Consider the following 19,931-nt stretch of genomic DNA (forward strand, 5'->3'; position numbering starts at 1 on the left):
ACAATTTAGGACACCTACTCCTGAGTAGTCCAACTGCTTTATTTTTTTTTTGGTGTATAAGGTCAGCTTATTTTAGACCAAGAATTTGTCTCAGATTTGCTTTTAGTATTTGCCAGAAAGACTAGTTTATATTCAAAATGCAAGCCATCACTTAGAAACCATTCAGACTTGTCACAGACTTCATGACAAACATTTTTATCACTAAATGCCAATATGGAATTAAAAAAGCAAGATTTGGAGGGTTAACAAAGCCAGCAAGTTTAAAAAACATTCCATGCTCAATTTTGACTCTGGCTTTCTCAAGGCCTTAGGCATAAGCCTTTATTTTCATGGAATTAAATGGAAAATGAGTTTCTAGTTTTGAGAAGTTTCAGAGTAACAGCCGTGTTAGTCTGTCTTCGCAAAAAGAAAAGGAGTACTTGAAGTGAGCTGTAGCTCACGAAAGCTCATGCTCAAATAAATTGGTTAGTCTCTAAGATGCCACAAGTACTCCTTTTCTTTTAGTTTTGAGAAGTCTTTTTGACAAATGAATATAAGATTTTTCAACATATATTTGCATTACACCCATGTGTACTCCCAGCTGCTGCTGGCCAGTGCAACAGAAGTATAAAGGAAGTGGTCAGGAGCTCCATTTAAAAAACAAAAAAACAAAAAAAGTATGAAGATCCAAAAGCAAAGTAGTATTTACCAGCACACCTGTCTGTTTTTCAACATACTTCTACTGATAGTCTTCAATTGTAACCTAATCTAGGCATTTTTGATCTCACATAGTTCTGAAGTACTTCAAGTTTTGGAAGAGTTAGTACTGTGATTTTCCCCTCTGCAATGACTATTGATTACAGGGTAATCAGCTGTTGGTCACTATGAAATGCCCCTTTACGCTGCCAGAACAGTGCAAAGAGGCCTTAATGTAAATGAGATTTAGGCCTTATTTTTAGAATTTGACCTTAGCTATATAGCCTAACGTCCTAGAAGTAAGAAACATCTGATTGCAAAGAATATTTATGTAGCACTGTACACCTGTGCCACCCATCAAAATTCTTCCTCCTAAATTCTTGAACACTTATTTCTAGTTCGGTACCAGAATGTCTTAATTGCCCATTTGTTTCATAAAGAAATTAAGAAAGATGATTCATGGTTGATATTACCACCTCTGCTAGTTTTCAGTCTAAAGCTGCAGAAGCATTTAAAACCAGAGCCTCCACATCAGAGTGTAAGTACACTTTTGGTGGTAAAACTACCATTGACTTCAATGGGAACTAAACCAATACTGAACACTTTTGAAAATCCCATCCCTTATAAGATCTACATATTCAGGCCTTGTCTACACTGGCAACTTTCTGCGCAGTAAAGCAGCTTTCTGCAGTGTAACTCCCGAGGTGTACACACTGCTAAGCCACTTAGTGCACAGACACTGTGCAGCTGCAGCACTGTTTAAAAAAAACAAAACACAAAAACAAAAAACAAACACACCACCCGGCCAAGAGGCGTACAGCTTTCTGTGCTGGGGCTACAGCGCTGCAGTGCCAGTGTCAACCCCCTGATCGATTACAGCGCTGCAACTGGCCTCCAAGAGGTGTCCCACAATGCCCGTTCTCACCTCTCTGGTCATCGTTTTGAACTCTACTGCCCTGCCCTCATGTGACCAACCGTGAGCCCCACCCTGAAAATTCCTTGGGAATTATGAAAGTCCCCTTCCTGTTTGCTCGGTGATGCGTGCAGTGGTCTCAGCGCATCTTTCAGGTGACCATGCCTGCTCCACGCACCAGGCAATTCTTCGCTTGGAGCAATGCCAAGCTGCTGGACCTCATCAGCATTTTGGGAGAGGAGGCTGTCCAGTCCCAGCTGCGCTCCAGCCATAGGAATTATGACACCGGACAGATTTCACAATGCACGACAGACCAGGACACACTGCAGGGTGGGGTCAAAGTGAAAGAGCTGCAGAAAGCCTACCACAAGCCGCGGGAGACAAACTGCCACTCTGGTGCTGCATCCATGAGCTGCCAGTTCTACAAAGAGCTTGATGCGATACAAGGCGGCGACCCCACCTCCACTGCAAAGGCCCCTGTAGATATTTCAGTGGCCCACGTGCCAGTCAAGAGTGGACCGAGCCAGGAAGAGGAAATCTTGGATGAGGATGTGGATGAGACAGAGGATGACTTGGAGGTCAGAGATGCATGCAGCCAGGAGCTCTTCTCTACCCCAGAGGAGGCTAACCAGTCACAGCTGCCAGAACTTGGCAAAGCGCAAACAGGAGAGGAGGCCCCGGTAAGTGGCTTTGATTTGGGGAATCACTGAAATAAGTTGTTGGGGGCAGAAGGGTTGCAGAAAGCAGGCTTGTGTCTAGATGATGCACATACCACCACATGCTTAGTGTAGGCAGCGGAACAGGGTGTTGATGGACTCCCTCACTTCACAGGAATCTGCCAGAGAGATCTCCACAAAACTCATGTAGATACTGGGTAATCCGCTGCCACAGGTTCTTTGGCAGAGCTGCTTTGTTTCTTGCCCCATTAAGGGTAACTTTCCCACACCACTCTGCCGTCACGAGTGGGGGAAGACACACACCATTGCTGCACACAGGTGAGCCGCATAAGGGCCTGGGTTTGAAAACAATATTTCATTAATTTAAAGCAAACAGAGCCCTGCAAAGCAACAGGCAGTTTTCTTAAACCTTCACAGTGCATCGTCTGCACCAACCACAATCACCCCCTAGCATTACAAGCACTGCACTCCTGAGCATAGCAACAAATATTAGTGGCTTTTAGTTTCAAATTGCTGCCTCAAGGCATCCCTGATCCTTATGGTCCCATGCTGCACCCCTCTAATAGCCGTGGTCTCTGCCTGTTCAAATTCAGCCTCCAGGCGCTGAGCCTCAGCGCTTCAGCCCTGAGTGAAGCTTTCGCCCTTCCCTTCACAAACATTATGGAGCGTACAGCATGCGGCTATAAGCATAGCAATATTGTCTTTGGCCAGATCCAGCCTCCCATATAGGCAGCACCAGCGGGGCTTTAAATGCCAAAAGCACACTCAAAAGTCATTCTGCACTTTGTCAGCCTGTTGTTGAACTGCTCCTTGTTGCTGTCAAGGTTCCCCATGTATGGCTTCATAAGCCATGTCATTAAGGGGTAGGCAGGGTCTCCCAGGATCACAATGGGCATTTCAACTTCCCCTACAGTGATCTTCTGAGCCAGGAAGAAAGTCCCTGCTTCCTGAACAGGCCAGTGTTCCAAAAGATGTGTGCATCATGCACCTTCCTGGACCACCCTACATTAAATGTCTGTGAAACGCCCACGGTGATCCACAAGTGCCTGGAGAACCATTGAGAAATACCCCTTGTGATTAATGTACTCGGTGGCTAGGTGGTTTGGTGCCAGAATTGGAATATAACTGACATCGATCGTCCCACCACAGTTAGGGAAGCTCATTTGTGCAAAGCCATCAACAATGTCATGCACGTTGCCCAGAGTCATGGTCTTTCAGAGCAGGACGTGATTGATGGCCCTGCACGCTTCCGTCAACACGAGTCCAAGGGTAAACTTTCCCACTCCGAACTGATTAGCGACTGATTGGTAGCAGTCTGGAGTAGCCAGCTTCCACAGTGCAATCACCACACGCTTCTCTAACGACGGGGCAGCTCTCATTCTCATGTCCTTGCGCTGCAGGGCTGGGGCGAGCTCATCACACAGTCTCATGAATGTGGCTTTCCTCATCCGAAAGTTCTGCAGCCACAGACATGCATCACAAAGGGATCCCACCACTCCTCAGTGCTTGCTTCCCAAGCTCAAAAGCGGCATTCCACTGTGGTCAGCACCTCAATGAATGCCATAAGAAATCTTGTGTCGTAGCTACTACACATGGCGAAATCAATGTCAAACTCCTCTTGCCTTTGTAGTTTAATGAATAACTCCACTGCCAATCATGACGTGTTAGTGAGAGCGAGTAGCATATTGGTCAACAGTGCTGGATCCATTCCTGCAGACCGAAGAGGCAGAGCACACAGTACACAAACCATTGAAAGATGGCACCAAATGCGGACGGAAGCACAGGGATTGCTGGAATGCGAAGAAATGCATCACAGGTCACTGGGACAGGACCCAGAATGCCCCACAACCCCATCCGCCTTCCCACAACTCTTAGTGGCAGAAGAGGAGGAGATGTTCTGTGGGATAGCTTCCCAGAATGCACCGCTCTGAATATCGATCTAAGTGTGAACAGGGTATTGCACAGGCAACTGACAGTGTGAACACACAACAGTGGTTTCCCTTCAGTACACTCTAAGCGGCAATATAGCTGCCGGCGATGTAACTCTGCCAGTGTAGACATACCCTTAGAGTTATAGAGCAGGGGTCTCAAAGTCCTAGCCCGCAGGCCATCTGCGGCCCGAGAACCTCCCCACTGTGGCCAGCGGAGGAGAGATGCATACAGCCACGCTGCCGGCAATGTCTGCTGCAGGCGCCGCCCCCCCTTTAGCTCCCATTGGCTGGGGGAGAGGGACAGAAATATCATCACTAATCACTGGGCAGAGTCAGCCATGAAGGCAGCATCATTAATTGCCAGGCAAAGTCAGCCATGGAGGGAGCATCATTTTTTTCCCACAATGAATACAAACAATATCAAAATACTGAACACAACTATCCAATGCACACCTCGCTGCAATCCTGAAGGTTTCAACTGCTCAGCCACGGAGGCCAAACATCAACAAACTGACAGAACTGAAGCATTGCCAGGTGTCTCGCAAACACTAAAAACTCTCTGACAGGTGAAGAATTGAATAAAGTTTATGACAGTTTTATTGTTTTAAGAAATTCGAAATAAAAAATACAATATAAACATTTTCTTTTCTGAACACCATCTTCAGTGACATTATTGGCCCGCTGGGAGGATTTGGGGACTGGCACACGTCCTAAGGTAAATTGAGTTTGAGACCCCTGTTATAGAGCTTTGTTATGAGGAGAATGTAAATAATGGCATTGGATATTGGTGGGATCTAATTTAAGGAAATATTTAGATATTCCAAGACTACAAGCAAATACCAAAATAAAAACCCACGTTCCCTGCAAAGGCAAAGCAAAGTTTCTGACACAACATATAATAATGGCCCACTTGGTGGTAATGCATCGTCCCACTATGTGGGAGACCTGGGTTTAAGAGCAAACCTGCAACTCCTTTCCCCAAAGCCAGTGATACATGGGCATGTTATTGGTGAAACATACAATTCTGAAAATAAATAAGGGCATGAAAAAATTATATACAAGTTTGCATTTGACATCTCACATTTCTCATTTTCTCTCAAATTCTATTACTGCTCTAGAAATGGTGACAATGTCTTCTTAAAAAAATATGAATCATAATTATCAGATGAAGAATAATTGATTTACCCGGATTTCCTGAAGGTTGTGGAAGTTATTTCCTACTCTGACAGAGATCTTGCTTGGGGTGTAGCTTTCATCAGATTTGTAGTCTGCATAAATACACAATGTCTTCACCGTTGTTTTTCTTCTGTAAACAAGCAGCAGCAAAGGCTAAGCAAGCATGCTAAGGAAAAATTATTTAAGGAAGAGTTTCTTGAGATTTTTTCTAGAATGAGATTTAAATGTTGTAAAACTTGATACAAAATGTGACTATGCTGATTTTTAGGATCCCTAGTGCAGTAGCAGCTAGGAATTTACATATAATTTTTATAAAGTACATAAATAGAAAACAACTTACAATGGATAGAAAACTACACGTGCCTACAGAAACGTTAGCAACCACATTGTCAACACGTCAAATAAAAAAAGCCAACACAACACAAAAATTAAACACAAGCCAATGCCAATATATCTTTCATCATGCACTAAAGTTCGCCAGGCCTGGGCTATGGTGCCCTGCTAAGGAAAGCAGTTCTGTGAGGGAATCAACAGAGAACAGGACTCAATTGCTGAAGCCCTGACCTGTCTTGGGAGAATTCAACCACATTAATGGAGTGCAAGAGAGTCTTGTAGCAAGTTCTTTCATGCTGTATTCCATTGTAGCAGATACGTGTCCCAGCTTTAACCTGCAGTTAAATCGGGGTTCTAAATATCACCCATATCTTGAACTGCAGCCAAAAGCAAGCAGAAAACTAGTGCAGACATATCACCATATCTTAGAGGCTGTGATACTGTAGAGATTACCCAGCACAGCACTCACTTTGCAATTGCTTAATTGGTCATTTGCTACAATAAAACTAAGAGCATTTATAAAACAGATTTTGCAAATGAAGTAATCTAACTGGCTCCTAACCATGTTACTAAGCTCTGGTCTACACTGGGCGGGTGGGGGGGGGAGGGGGTGTCAATCTAAGTTACACAACTTCAGCTACGTGAATAACGTAGCTGAAGTCGACATACCATGGTAAATTAATCTAAGTGTCTTTACCACGGTGAGTCAACTGCTGTCGCTCCGCCGTCGACTCCACCTGTGCCTCTCGTGGAGCTGGAGTACCGGAGTCCATGGGAGAGCGCTCGGGGTTGATTTATCGCATCTAAACTAGACATGATAAATCGATCCCCACTGGATCAATCGCTGCCTGCCAATTCGACGGGTAGTGTAGACACACCCTATGAAAGAGCTCAATTCTGCATTCCTTGTCAATCAGAATTTTGAATGCATTTTCATGAGAGTTATAATCACAATTTATTAGCTTTATCATATGCAACAAATCACACAAATATTTAGTACCTAAACTGGATGTTCACCAAATGAGGTTGTGACCCATCAGATTGCCAGTAAGTTTCTAGATTATCATCTCGTAACTGGTCCACGCCAAAGCCTAATGGAAAGAAAAAGGTTTACAGTCTCCTGTATCGTGTTCCGTTGCTGCTGGTATTACAAAAATCATTTCAGCAGGACCATGACCCTAGAAATGCAAGTTCACACATGTGAGAAGTACTTCTAGCCATTCAAATTTTCAGATATCTTTATTAAGCAAAATGCATGCAGAGAGTTTATTCTTATAAATCCAATCCCAAATTGTGCTGAGCATCCTCAACTCCTATTGAAACCAATGGGAATTGAAAGAATTCAGCATATTCCTGAATTAAGTCCCAAATCTGCAGATTACTGTTCTACTTTTTCCAGCATCCAGAACTGTGCTAAACCTTTTACAGAACATAATAAAAGAGGAGGTCTGTCTGGCAAAGAATATAACCAATATTGTAAAGTTCTGTTTGCAAAACAGAACTTGGAACTCTTAGCCACAAGTTTCACTAAAACTCAGTGAGAGTTTAAAAAAAAAATGGTGTTAGTTGTCACTTCCACTCACATTTCCAAAGAAAGATGCCAGCATTCTGATAAACCGAGTAAGATCTGCAACAGAGATTAATGTAAAGCACTTGGCCCACTTTTGTTGTTAGAACTCTCCTTGTAAATTTCTGTTATGTTCCCAGCTGTGCTCTACAAGTATTTTGCAGACAGGCTCTTATATTCGGTAGTACTTTAAATTTTGAGGGGAGGGGGAGCTAATTTTAACATTATAATCAGCTAAAATATTTTAAAGGATCCTTCTATTTAGGGCCTTCTTTAAAGAACTTATATGAAAAAGCCTGAAACACTCTGTAAAAGCAATAACATTTTAATAGTGCAGTTATACTGGATACCTGTGCTGCTTGGATGGTAGAAGGTGTGTGGCCAGACTGCACCCAAAGTATGCTAGTATGAAACACACAACACATGATATGTTTTAACCAGGACACTTACAACTTGTTATTCGTGTTCTCTATTCCAAGGCTCCACCTTGAAAAGTAAAAGGGTCTGACTAAGGAATAACCTCACTGGGGATATCCACTACAGTTCCTGTGGCTGTATTTGGGTTTAGAGTAAGACAGGAAGGTGCTATAGAAGAACAAGTATGATTATTACAGTTATCCTTGGCCACTTTAAACCTCCCTCCTTCAGATTTAATAATTTTATTAAGATGTTTAAATTAAAAAATGATACAGAGTTTAAGCGTAGAAGTTTCTGGTTATCAGGGAATACGGTACAGATTATCAAGGGGTGCGAAGTTCGGTTTAGGATTGGATGGCGTAAGAAATACATAATCTGCAATATCCCTGATTGGGGGTAAAAGGTTAACGGGTCAAAGTACAGACATCGAGATATGGGGGTATGTTGTTCATATAATAGCTATGTTCAGGTGTGGAGTATAATGAGTGGATACGATGATGAGGATGGATTTACCCTAATTTGGTGAGATTTAACGTTCAGTGAGTTTATGGTTCCAGTTCATATGGTCCAATGGTAAAAGTCTCTCAGTCCTTTTTCTCATAGTTGATGCACAATGTCATTCCAGCTCACACCTCCTGGTACTGTCGGTGGCCGGTGATGTGTTCAATGTAGATGTCCCCAGACCACTGGATGGTGTCCGAGACTATGAGGCACCGCATGAGCCCTGCGTAGCGTCGACCGATCCCACAGGTCCGCAGCACACGCTCATTGCAGGGGTCCCAGGCGCTCAGGGCTCCAACGATCAGGGCATCCATCTGCACCTCATAGCCCTTTGCTCTCAGGGTGTCGCCTAGGGGGGTGTATTTTTCCAGCTTACGAGCTCGGGCTTCACGTAAGGCCAGAGTCCTGTTCTCAAAGGAGACCGTGACATCGATGAGGATGATCTTTTTCTAGACCTCGATGGTGATACCACGTCAGGTCACAACTGGCTATCAGTACCATGAATGGCGCAGTTCACGGCGACCTTCCCCAGACGTGGTGTGATGGCTTTCACCAGGCGGTTCTAGATGGCATTGTGTCGCAGCTGCCAGGCTCTGGAGTGGGGCTTGCTGCTGCACAGGACGTGGGACAGGGTCTCGTTGGAGTAGCCGCACTTCCTGCGATGCTTGTGTCTGTTCCCGTGGTAGACGGCTCCATTGAGTGGGATGCAGTTGAGCCGGGCACTGCAGATGAACCACCAGTTGGTGAAATGGGTGAAGCCACCTCCGGTGAGGAAGTGGTTGCTGGTGTCCCACTTGTTGGTCAGTTCAAAGGCTTTATCCTGGTCTGGTTTACGCTTCAGGGTTTCCATATACAGTGAGTGGATGGCTGCCTTCAGGGTCCTCTCCAGCATGACCCTGGCGCTCGGGGTAACGATGGTATTGTCGTCAGACCTGATCTGCGACACCAGGACTCCCAGCTCCTGGCACTCCTCGCACCACTAGCAGTGGCAGCCAATGCACTTCCCCAGGCAACACGTGGCATTGCAAGCGCGGGACCATAGTGAAGCAATGTCGCGCCTGTGCCGTCCGAATTCGCCATCCAGGGAACTGCTCAGGAAGGTGGCGATGTCTTGGTTGGAAGGGACTCTGCCTATCCACTTCTTTGTCGCGTCATGGAGGGTGTTTCCCGCGATGTTCCTTACCATGGCGTCAGGACACATCAGCAGGCGGAAGGCGTGGGTGATCACTGCAATGTCACACAGGTCGCCCATGCGGGGGACGTTGGCACCACCATGCCTGTGGGCAATGCAGACCAGCTCGTTGCTGGCTCTCTGGGGAAGGAACAGCCACTTCTTCACCAGTGGCCGGACGATCTTGTCTGCCTTGTTGAGGGGTACCTTCACCACGGCGGATCCCCTTAGGATGAACGAGATGTGGGGCATCAGGAAGGTGTTCAGTGCGTTTTATCTTCTGCCACAGTGCTAGCAGGGAGGCGTCGATCTTGGCGGCGTCCTGCAAGATCTCCTGGATGGTGTCCTTGGGTGTCTGCCGGACATAGAAACCCGTCAGCTCTTCCTGGACCTGGAACTCCGTCGACTGCACCAAGTCCCTTTTGCTGCCATCGATGTGGAGTGTTCCGCACTTCTTTGCATTGAAGCGGAGCCCCATCCAGTCGGCAGCTTGACTATTGGCATCTAGCATACGCTGGAGGCTCTCTGGGTCATCCACAGTCAGGACCAGGTCATCTGCATAAGCCAGAACACTTACCCTCTCACCATGCAGGTTGAAGCCATCTGTGCCATTGGAGATCGCTCGCAGCAACAGCTCCATGGCGAGGTTAAAGAAGATGGGGCTGAGGAGACAGCCCTGCTTAACTCCGCTCCGGATCGGGATCTCGGCGGTCTCCCCTTTGACCAACCGAATGGTGGTGCTGCATCCCTCGTACACCTCTCGAATCACATGAAGGAAGTTCTCTGGCATCCCAAACTCCTGGAGTGTGGCAAAGATGTGGTGGTGGGGCATGGACCCAAAGGAGTTAGCCAGGTCGAGCCACGCTACTGTGCACTGCCTCCGCACCCTTCTGGCCAAGTTGATGGTGGTTTGGAGGATGAAGTTGTGTTCACAGCAGCCCTATGGACATCAAGCCTTTCTGGATGGAGCCGATGTTGGATCATATTAAAGAAGTTCTGTATTAAAATCACAAATGAGTTTGATTCCCCAGAGTTTAAATTCCAGGGTATTACTAATTAAGAGGTCTCTTGGTTTTTGGTACTGTTTCTCTCCCTCTATGTGTGAAACTTGCAAGCTGCTAATTGTGTTAGTACATTCTAAGACAGAGTCTGTTCTCAAAGCAATTCACAGAGAGAGAGACTCAAAGCAATACTCTAACAACAGAAACAACACCCAGAGACTCCCCACCCTTTTGTTGTATTAACAATTGTGATTAAAATAGAGATAGAAGATGTATGTGGATGGATGCTTGGTGTGGATAATAACTGAATGATCAGGGAGGTGCCAGCCTAAGAATCCAGTGTCCATGGGCTGAAGAAGGCGTCAAGTGGAAATAACCAGAGGACCCCCCGGAGGGCAGACTGGAATCCACCCAACAGCCTCAAGAATGGGAGAACCAAAGAACAAGATAACATCTTGGAGCCGTCAGGAATGTGCTATCTGCTGATTGATTCAGCAACAGCATGATGAAGCAATTCCCATAGACTGGCATAGGAAGAAATTCCTATAAAAATAGACTCTAAAAAGTGAGAACTTTGGGGGGGTCTGATTCTGCAAACCAACTTCCAGGAGCATCAGATGAGCATCTGACAAGGCCCTGCTCCCTCCTCATGTCCAGGCCACCTGGCCAGTGGCTTGGCATGAGCAACTCTAAGGCTGGTAACTATGATAACAACCTTGCAGAACCTGTGTGTGTGTGTGTGTGTGTGTGTGTGTGTGTGTGTGTGTGTGTGTGTATGAATGAATGAGTGAATAAATATGAGATTGAATGGAATGTTATAACTAGAACTAACTGCTTTCTATGATTCTTTCTGTATTCACAATAAATGTGGTATTTTGCCTTTTTCCCTTTAATAAGATCCTGCTGGTTTTTATTTTATTGGTACAACACCGATGGCTCCCCCGCTCACCGACCTGGTGAGCTGGCATAGAGCTTGTACATTGTGGAGCAGAGGGAGATGGGCCTCCAGTTGCTGGGGTCATCCCGCTCGCCCTTCTTGTACACCAGTAAAGTCATGGCCTTCTTCCAGGAGCTGGGAGTCCGGCAGAATCGCTTGCACTGGTTGAAGAGCGTGGTGAGGACCAGGCAGCTGGGATCTCTCTTTTTCAGGAGGCTGTAGGGGATGCCGTCTTTCCCAGGAGCTGTGTTTTTTGTTTTTGAGAGTCTGGACATCACTTCCTTGGGCGTATAGTCGGTTTCCAGGACACCTGCTTCGTCGACACGGGGCAGGGGGTGGAGGCACTCTGGGCGCTGCGCGGCTATACGGTCGAATACATCCTTGAAGTAGCTGTAGAGACGCTCAGATGGAATCATGCAGTAGGGCAAGGGCCCGTCTAGGATCTCCCCTCATGGCCTTGGAGCAGTTCGCCTGGTACAGCTTTTGGATCCTTGAAGTTGCTGCTGGATCGTAGCGGTGGCTGGCGTCTCTACTTCTGGCTCCCCTGGTGGTGGTGTTGTGGTTCGGAGCTGGCGTTCTGTGGGCAGGCGGGGCATTCTCCTGGTTCAAACTTCTCCTGGGAGTGATTTCCGCAGACAGTTCTTGGGTGAGCCTGTTTACGAGGAGGTCGAAGTCGTCAAAGGATGCTGCTGCTTGTAGCTCCTCGGTCCAGGCAGTATGCCACGGAGTGGCAGCCCTCACCATCGGCTGCTGGCCCTCAGGGTTCTCGACCTCATCTGGTGCAGGCTTTGAGCCTGCTGTGTGGTCGGCCTGCCGTCTATCTCGTGGGTCAGGATTCCCTTCGGTTGGGTGCTGGGGCGGGATCTCTGGCGGGATGCTGGTGTTGCTAGTGGTCGGAGAGACGCGATCCGGCTCAGGGGTTGCTAGGTCACTGCTGGTCCGTCTATGAGTGGCTGCTGCCTGGGCGGTTGCTGGTAGAGCGCGAGATCTCCCGTAGACAGTGTCCCGCAGAATGGACTTGGGGTCCATACTGGGCCGTCTGGTGATGAAGGGCTGGTGCTTTGGTGTGGCTGCGGGGCTGGTTCCTCCAGTGACATCTGGAGCTCGCAGGGCGGTCCGGGGTGTGGCGCTGGCTCTTCTGGTGGTTGGAGCTCACAGTGGTCTGGGGCATGGAAGTGCTGGCTCTTCCGGTGACAGGATCTCGAGCAGCTATGCACGGTAGGGTGCTGATCCTTCTGGGGACGGGGAGGTGCTGGACAGGTGGCAAGGTAGCACTGAGTCGTCTCAGCATAGAGATCTGCTTGGTGACGTGGAAGGGTGAGACGGGCCTCCTGCTGGCAAGGACCTGGGTGATGTTCCCCGAGGCAGCAGGTATCTGCTCGATCACAGCATCCCATTCCGCTGGCCTGGCAACGGGGGCAGGCTTCTTGATGGCAGCTTGCAAGGTCAGTTTTCTTTGCTGAGGCTCAGGAGCAGCGAGCCGGCGCGCAGCAGGAAGGCTGGGAGCCGGGGCAGGAGACTGTGTTGTTCCCTTGAGGCGTTTCCTGCAGGCGACTTGGTGCATCTTGCATTGCTTCTGTGTCTCGATGGGCAGGCTGCAGAGGGCACAGCTGAAAGCGACCCGCTTGCTGTGGCATCTCTTCAGGTACCTGGTGATGCCACTGAGGAGGTGGAAGCTTCGGGGGAGAGCAGATGGGGCAGATGAGCACGTCCGCAACGAGGGGGTACTGCAGATAGATGGTGACCTCATTACCTTGCAGCAGGGGGGTTCCAGGAGCATCAGCAGTACCACTGGCTGGTTCTTCCTGGTGTGGGTGGGTGGGGTTGAGAGGTCCAGCTGGGCAGGCATCCGGTAAGGTCCTGGAGTCCCTCTGGGTGGTTTCTGAGGCTGGGCAGGCATCCGGCGAGGCGCTCACGACCCTCTGGAGATGTGCTGGTTCCGTCTATAGAGATTCCTTTCTTGATGGTGTGTAGAGCAGCGAGAGCACCACCAGCGTCAGGGACCTGGCAGCTGTGGGGGAGGGAGGTGGTCATCTCAGCTGTAGAGCCAGGGGGCTCTCCATTGGCAACTGGTGCTGCTGGAGAGCGGGGGGGCTCTCTGTCGGCAGCTGCCGGGAAGTGGGGGGGGCTGTCCCAAGGCAGCTGGTGCTGCTGAGGAGTGGGGGGATGTTCCTTCTGGTTGCGATGTCCCAACAGGCCGGCCTCAGGATGCAGGATCTTACCGGAACAGCATCTCGAAGGGGGTCCTTCAAAGAACCACTGCTCTTCACCTTCGTGCTGCTGGTCTGCAATGTCCTGGAGGCACCTAGGATCTTCTTCATAGTCATTGTCCGAGAGACCTTTGGTGGAGCAGCAGCAGTAGTGGTACACAGTGTAGCTGGGGATGTCTCAGGAGCAGAGAGAGGATTTTCTTCCAAAGTAGCAGCAGTGGAATACATCTTCAAAGTAGCATCAATTTTTTCAAAAATGGCAGCAGGAGAATCCATCTTCAGAGCAGGTGTTGCAAGTGTTCATCAAAAGAGATTAAACTGATAAGAACAGATACGACACTCTCCTCCTGGCCCCTGTATTTTGTTGTTTTATAAATAGTAGGTATTTGAGATAGTGGGCCAAAATTACTTACATTTGTTGTTTATTATGGGTCTGATCCTACAAACCCTTACTCAGTGGAATAGTACCAACAAAGTCAAAGGGAGTACCCACGTAAATGAGTGAAGACTACATGCATGAATGCTTATAGGATTGAGTTCTATACATGTATAATACAGATAGTTTTACAATGGTTCCTTTATGTAATTGTAACATAAAACAGAATAGTTTGCCATGTTACTATACCTGATTTTTCAGGTCATTCCTCTATTTTGTAATCAAAAGGCTGACCTTTACTTTATCATTACTTTAAGTCATGATAAAATACTTTATCAATATAATAAAATGCCAGACAAACAACTTTAATTCTTTATTTAAAAAAAATATTTTATATAATTACGTAACTTCACTCTTTTGGAAAAGCTGTCTACTGAATCACCAAAGTACACAACTGGGAGACCCCTCAAGTACACATTTCACTGGTAATACTTTTATTCACTAACATTATATCGAATGAAGGAAGTCTAAATCTTATGATTTTTGTTTTATACCAATCATGATTTGTCCCTTACCATTGCCAATCCTTTGCTACTCTTTCCCTCTTTTACTGCCATTCAACCTATTAACTTCATCCCCTTTGCTACTTCCCCACATTAGCTGCTGTTCACAGTGTTCGTAGCTCCATCTGCAATAAATAGCGAATATTAATAATCCAGATCTAAAGTATGTTGTGCAACCCAAAACAGAAGTATATATGTGGACATCAGATCAGGAATGTACTCAACCTGCGCACAGTATCATAGCCTATAATGATCCCTGTTCCCACACCTGTTGCAAACTGATTTAATTATTTTCTGACAGATATTTATCTAGGAGGCACTTGAATATGTCCAACACACACAATATGGTCAAAGAGCTACTCTTGCTTGAGAGACATGTTCAAAACCACTGTATCTCCATTTAAGATTGTTTTATCTTGCTCATAGCATTTAGAGTACCACACCGTAATGGCAGGCCTACCCTTAAGTGTTGCCGCTATGTCGGTTGGGGGATAGTTTTGGGTTTTTTTAGATTACATAGCTATGTTGGCAAAAGCCCCAATGTCAACACAACAACATTGGCAAAATATTATTTTTGACAGTAGAGTTTATTTCATTCTCTGAACAGGTATAAGCTATACTTGGGAAAGCACTTGTCTTCCAGAATAACTGTCTCTATACTAAAAACAACGAGGAGTACTTGTGGCACCTTAGAAACTAACAAATTTATTTTGGCATAAGCTTTTGTGGGCTAAAACCCACTTTTTTGGGTATAGCTATACTAGCAAACTATGTCTATGTTAGACTAGACCCAAGTTATTTCTAATGGACTATAATACATTCTTTCTTCACTTGAAGATAAGAAACAGAGGAAATAACAGTGATCATTTGCTGATTTCTCTAGTTTATAAACTAACACTAGCTTATATATGTGTAATTTCATCACCATACAATTTTACTTAGCAAGGTCAAAAAGGTTTTATTTTTCTCAGAGCAAAAATACCCTCCCTGAATTTCACAATTATTAGTTTGTTTTGTTGTGTTTTACAATTTACCTGGCTTACAGGATGAAAGGGACCAAACAGCTTGAGAGCCTATTTCCCGAACAGTACCAGTCCTTTCCAACTGCTTGGGATCAGCACCCGGTGGTGTCTTGTTAGGTGTAGTCATTTCCCACTAATAAAAGAAGTAAAGATGGAGCGTAAGATTGTAAGGTTCTCTCTCGTGCTCATCTTAATGAGAAAAATAGATTTTGAGCAGCTCAGCTACGAGTTTTACACTGTCAATTCCTAGAAATACACATAAGAATAAGGTTTTACTTCTTTAACAACCTTCATGGAGCATATCTCCTCTTGGCTGTCTCTCTTCCAAGCTGAAAAGTCCCAGTCTTATTAAGCTCTCCTCATACGGAAGCCATTCCATATCCCTAATAATTTTTGTTGCCCTTTTCTGAACCTTTTCCAATTCCAATACGTCTTTTTTGAGATGGGGCGACCACATCTACACACAATATTCAAGATGTGGGTGTACCATGGATTTATATAGAGGCAACATGATATATAATAGGACAGAAAATATCCCTTTCTGAATTATTCCCAGCATTCTGTTCACTTTTTCGACTGCTGCTGTACATTGAGTGCATGTTTTCCAGAGAACTATCCACAATGATTCGAAGATCTCTTTCTTGAGGGGTAACAGCTAATTTAAATGATTTTATATGTATAGTTGGGATTGTGCTTTCCAATGTGCATTACTTTGCATTTATCAACACTAAACTTCATCTGCCATTTTGTTGCCCAGCCACCCAGTTCTGAGAAATACTTTTGTAGCTCTTCGCAGTCTGCCTGGGTTTTAACTATATTTAGTAATTTTGTATAATCTGCAAATTTTGCCACCTCACTATTTACCCCTTTTTCCAGATCATTTATGAACATGTTGAATAGGACAGGTCCCAAAACAGACCCCTGGGGGACACCACTATTTACCTCTCTCCATTCTGAAAACTGACTATTAATACCTACCCTTTGTTTCCTATCTTTCAACCAGTTATCAATCCATGAGAGCACCTTCCCTCTTATCCCGTGGCAGCTTACTTCATGTAAGAGCATTTGGTGAGGGATCCTGTCAAAGGCTTCCTGAAAATCTAAGTACACTTATCCACTGATATATGCAAGGCTGTGCATGGAATGGCACATTTGCAGCTGCCTTGTTATCGACGCATACTGAACAGGTACTTATTGGCCCCCATCACTGTAGCATCTGAACAACTCACAATCTTTAATCTATTTATCCTCAACTTCCCAGTTGCTATTAACCCCAATTTACAGATAGAGAAGAACTGAGTCACAGAGACAGGAAGTGACTTGCCCAAGATTACACAGCAAGTCTGTTGCAGAGGATGGAACTGAAGAAGCCAGGTCTCTCAAGTCTTAAGCTAGTGCCCTGAACACTGGGCCACCCACCCACTCACCCTGCATTGAGAGGAGTTGTTCTCTCTAGCAAACAGATGAAAAGGTTGAATTTTTGTTTCTTCGTTTATCTGGTTTGTTTTTTTAAAAAAACAAACAAGAAATTCCATATTTAAAAATACTACATTAACTAACTTTGTAAAGTAAAATAATCAAAAGTCAGGACATTACATCATCAAGGTTGCCTATACAACCTCAATTCTCCTGCCTTGTTTTGCATGCGTGATAAGCACACTGTTTTTTCACCCCAACAGGATCCTGTATCTTGCAGTACACTACAGAGAATGAGGTAGGGTGTATACTGAACTGGACCAATGTCAACAGAATCCATACCTTATTCTCTACAGAAATTATATGATGCATCAGGAATGACACCAAAAATCTACTAAAGAGATTTTGCCCTGATCCAGCTGCACCACTGTAAGATCATTCATGTATCCGCTCTATACTGATGGGAAAGAGTTCTCCCGTCAACATAATAAAACCATCTTCCCGGGCAGCAGTAGCTATGTCAGCAGGAGAACATAGCGCTGTCCACAGCTTCTGTCGATGAAAATTATGTAGCTCCGGGGTGTGTTTTTTTCCATAGTAGATGAGATTTTAAATACACTTTGGAGATTCTCACATTTATACAGAGACCAACCTTGCCACTCTCTCCCACCTAATCACAACTAATGTAACAGTTTGGGACATAATACATCTTCACTCCACCAAAGAAAATTATATCAGTTTACTCCAATTTACAAGAGCTATTATCATGTTAGCTTTAAACATAGTCTCTAACAAAACCTCACACTCTTAATTTTTTTAATAATTTCCCTTCTTGAAGTAAAAGGAAACCCCATAGTTTCCACAGGCAAATCTCCACTTGTACAGATACCTTTGTTTTTCCTTCCAGTGGTCATGTTTCCTGTTTAAAAGTGGGCTATAAACCCTTTAAACAAGTAGAACAAGTCACTTTGCAAATGGGGACTATTTCAAGGAGATGGATAAACATATTCTAGACACTCACTTATTCTAGAGACTTCCTGGCAGAATTGTAAAGTATTTTAAAATCACTTCTTCCTGAAATATTCCCAGAGTTTGTTGAGGTTTGAAAATACACTACAATCTCAAAGCCACAACTCTGAAATTTCTCACAAGACTCAGACTACAGAAAATGTCAAAACACGGTAACATTTAAAACTAAAAAAAAGCAATTATTTGGCTATATTTTCATAAGAATTTTATGTTTCAACATGGAGCCTGATCAAATACTGTGGCTCTGATCTAGCAAAGGCATACTTCACACATTGTGAGTAGTCCCATTGACTTTGATGCATAAGTCTTGGCAGGACTGGAGCATGAAAAGTCATACACAATTTCTGCTTTCCCTCCTGCCTCCCCATCTCCTTAGCCCTCCAGATCTGCTACAGCCCTTTCCAGCTCCTAACCCTATATATCTTGAAATCTTTATGAAGAGAAGACTGCAGAATATAAATTCCAAGTTGCTTAAAATACCATGCAAGAATATGCAGAAAGATAGGACCAAGAAAGCTTTACCATTTACTCAGACAAGAGGTATGGGTGAACTACTCAGGTGCAATTATCCTAAACTTCTGAGGCATGGGTGTTCAGCACCCTAAGTGAGAAAAAATTAACACTCAATACAGATCTAAAGCATATTGTGAAGAACTTTCGATCTTTCTGCAACCACAAGGATACTGAAGATCGGTTGTCTGAAAAACAATTGATGCCCAAGCCTCCCAATGACACTTGGTAGAATTCTCAAAAAAGACTCTCTCTACATTTTCAACCAATAAGTATGAAATTTGCAGTGACTATGAGGAAGATTTTGATCAAACATATTTTACACAAGGGGTTCTGAAGAGACACATCAAATTTACAAAAGAAATTAAAAAGATTTCGAAGTGGGGTATCAAATGATAATGCAACAATATTGCCATTGTACTCTCAGTAAAGATCTGGTTTGATCTAATTAATAAAGAACTGATCCACAAGAGTATAAAATAAAAAATAATAGTCATTCAGAGAAGCTATGGAACTTTTCCCAAAACTAAGCCCCAAATTGACCCTAAAGACAAAGGTTGGGGTCAGAAAATGAAGACGAGGCTAAAATGTGGCCATTGCAATATAAACCTGAATTACTTCCCTTCTAGCACAAAGAACTGTTGAAGACCCAAAGATGTCCACTCCAAATCTATGACTGCAAAAGAGATTGCCACCGTTCACTGCACTAAAATGGTGAGAAAAATATACAGGAAAATCATTGACAACAGAATGGCTGAATTCAGAATGTTGTCACTTTTTATGAGCTGCAGTGTGTCCAACCAGTTCAGCATCTATATAGCACATTTTTAATCACATTCTGATTGGTTTGTTTGGCGCTTCCTAATAGGAAAGCCTGGAAAGTAATCAAGTGATAAGAGCACATTAGTGTGTAAAGGCAGATAACAAAAGAGTTGTAGGCCTGCAAAGTGAAAACTTGATTAATGGGTTCTTGTATTTTATTTAAAGAACTGCAAGTTATTCATTGTGGCCAATGTGCATCTATTTCTGAATAATAAATATGCTTACCAAGTGATGTTTTCAGATCAAATGTTTTATGAAACCATCATAATTCTTTTGGGGCGAGAGAAAATAGTAAGGTAAGAGTAATTTCCACTTTTTTCCTCCCTGGGTTATGGAAAAAAATTACAATTAATCTGGCTGGAAGTCTCTTCCTCTCCTCTCCCTGCATGGCTCAGACCTTAGCAACAGGGAGGAGGAGAATGCTTACAGCTGAAGTTTCTAAGGATGCATCTTCTCCATCTAAGTGAACCCCTAATACCACCAGACCATCTGTAAGTTTCTCGTGATAGCATTATAACCTTGAAATTTAACAATTTCACTTCTAAATGACATTAAACTCTACATAAAAAGGTTTGTTTCTTATGAACACCCCCTCCACCTCTCAGTTCCTCCCTTTGTGCTATTCCACAGCAGCCTGATGGCAACACAATTCACCAGAGGAAAGAGACCTCGGTATACCCTTGG

The 19,931-nt window shown here is 44.7% G+C and overlaps 1 protein-coding gene across 9 annotated transcripts in view; it reads right to left on the reverse strand.

Annotated features, from left to right (window-relative positions):
- The window catches only part of ANAPC10 (anaphase promoting complex subunit 10), a 207,544-nt gene that overhangs the window by 185,078 nt on the left and 2,535 nt on the right, over nt 1-19,931 (reverse strand). For 8 of the 9 annotated variants that reach the window (XR_007356243.2, XM_075127718.1, XM_048846984.2 and 5 more), the window contains exons 2-4: nt 15,483-15,603; nt 6,706-6,796; nt 5,382-5,502 (exon numbers count right to left, since the gene is read on the reverse strand). Coding sequence is in view for 8 of the 9 variants with exons in the window: in XM_075127718.1 (XP_074983819.1) it covers nt 5,382-5,502; nt 6,706-6,796; nt 15,483-15,597 (327 nt within the window). In the remaining variant the exon portion in view is untranslated. Of the gene's footprint in view, nt 1-4,775; nt 4,907-5,381; nt 5,503-6,705; nt 6,797-15,482; nt 15,604-19,931 lie in introns of those variants that run through there. The other variant, XM_048846988.2, reaches the window with a different exon arrangement.

Source organism: Caretta caretta, chromosome 4, assembly GCF_965140235.1.
Source record: "Caretta caretta isolate rCarCar2 chromosome 4, rCarCar1.hap1, whole genome shotgun sequence".
In the NCBI taxonomy this organism is placed as follows: Eukaryota; Metazoa; Chordata; order Testudines; family Cheloniidae; genus Caretta; species Caretta caretta.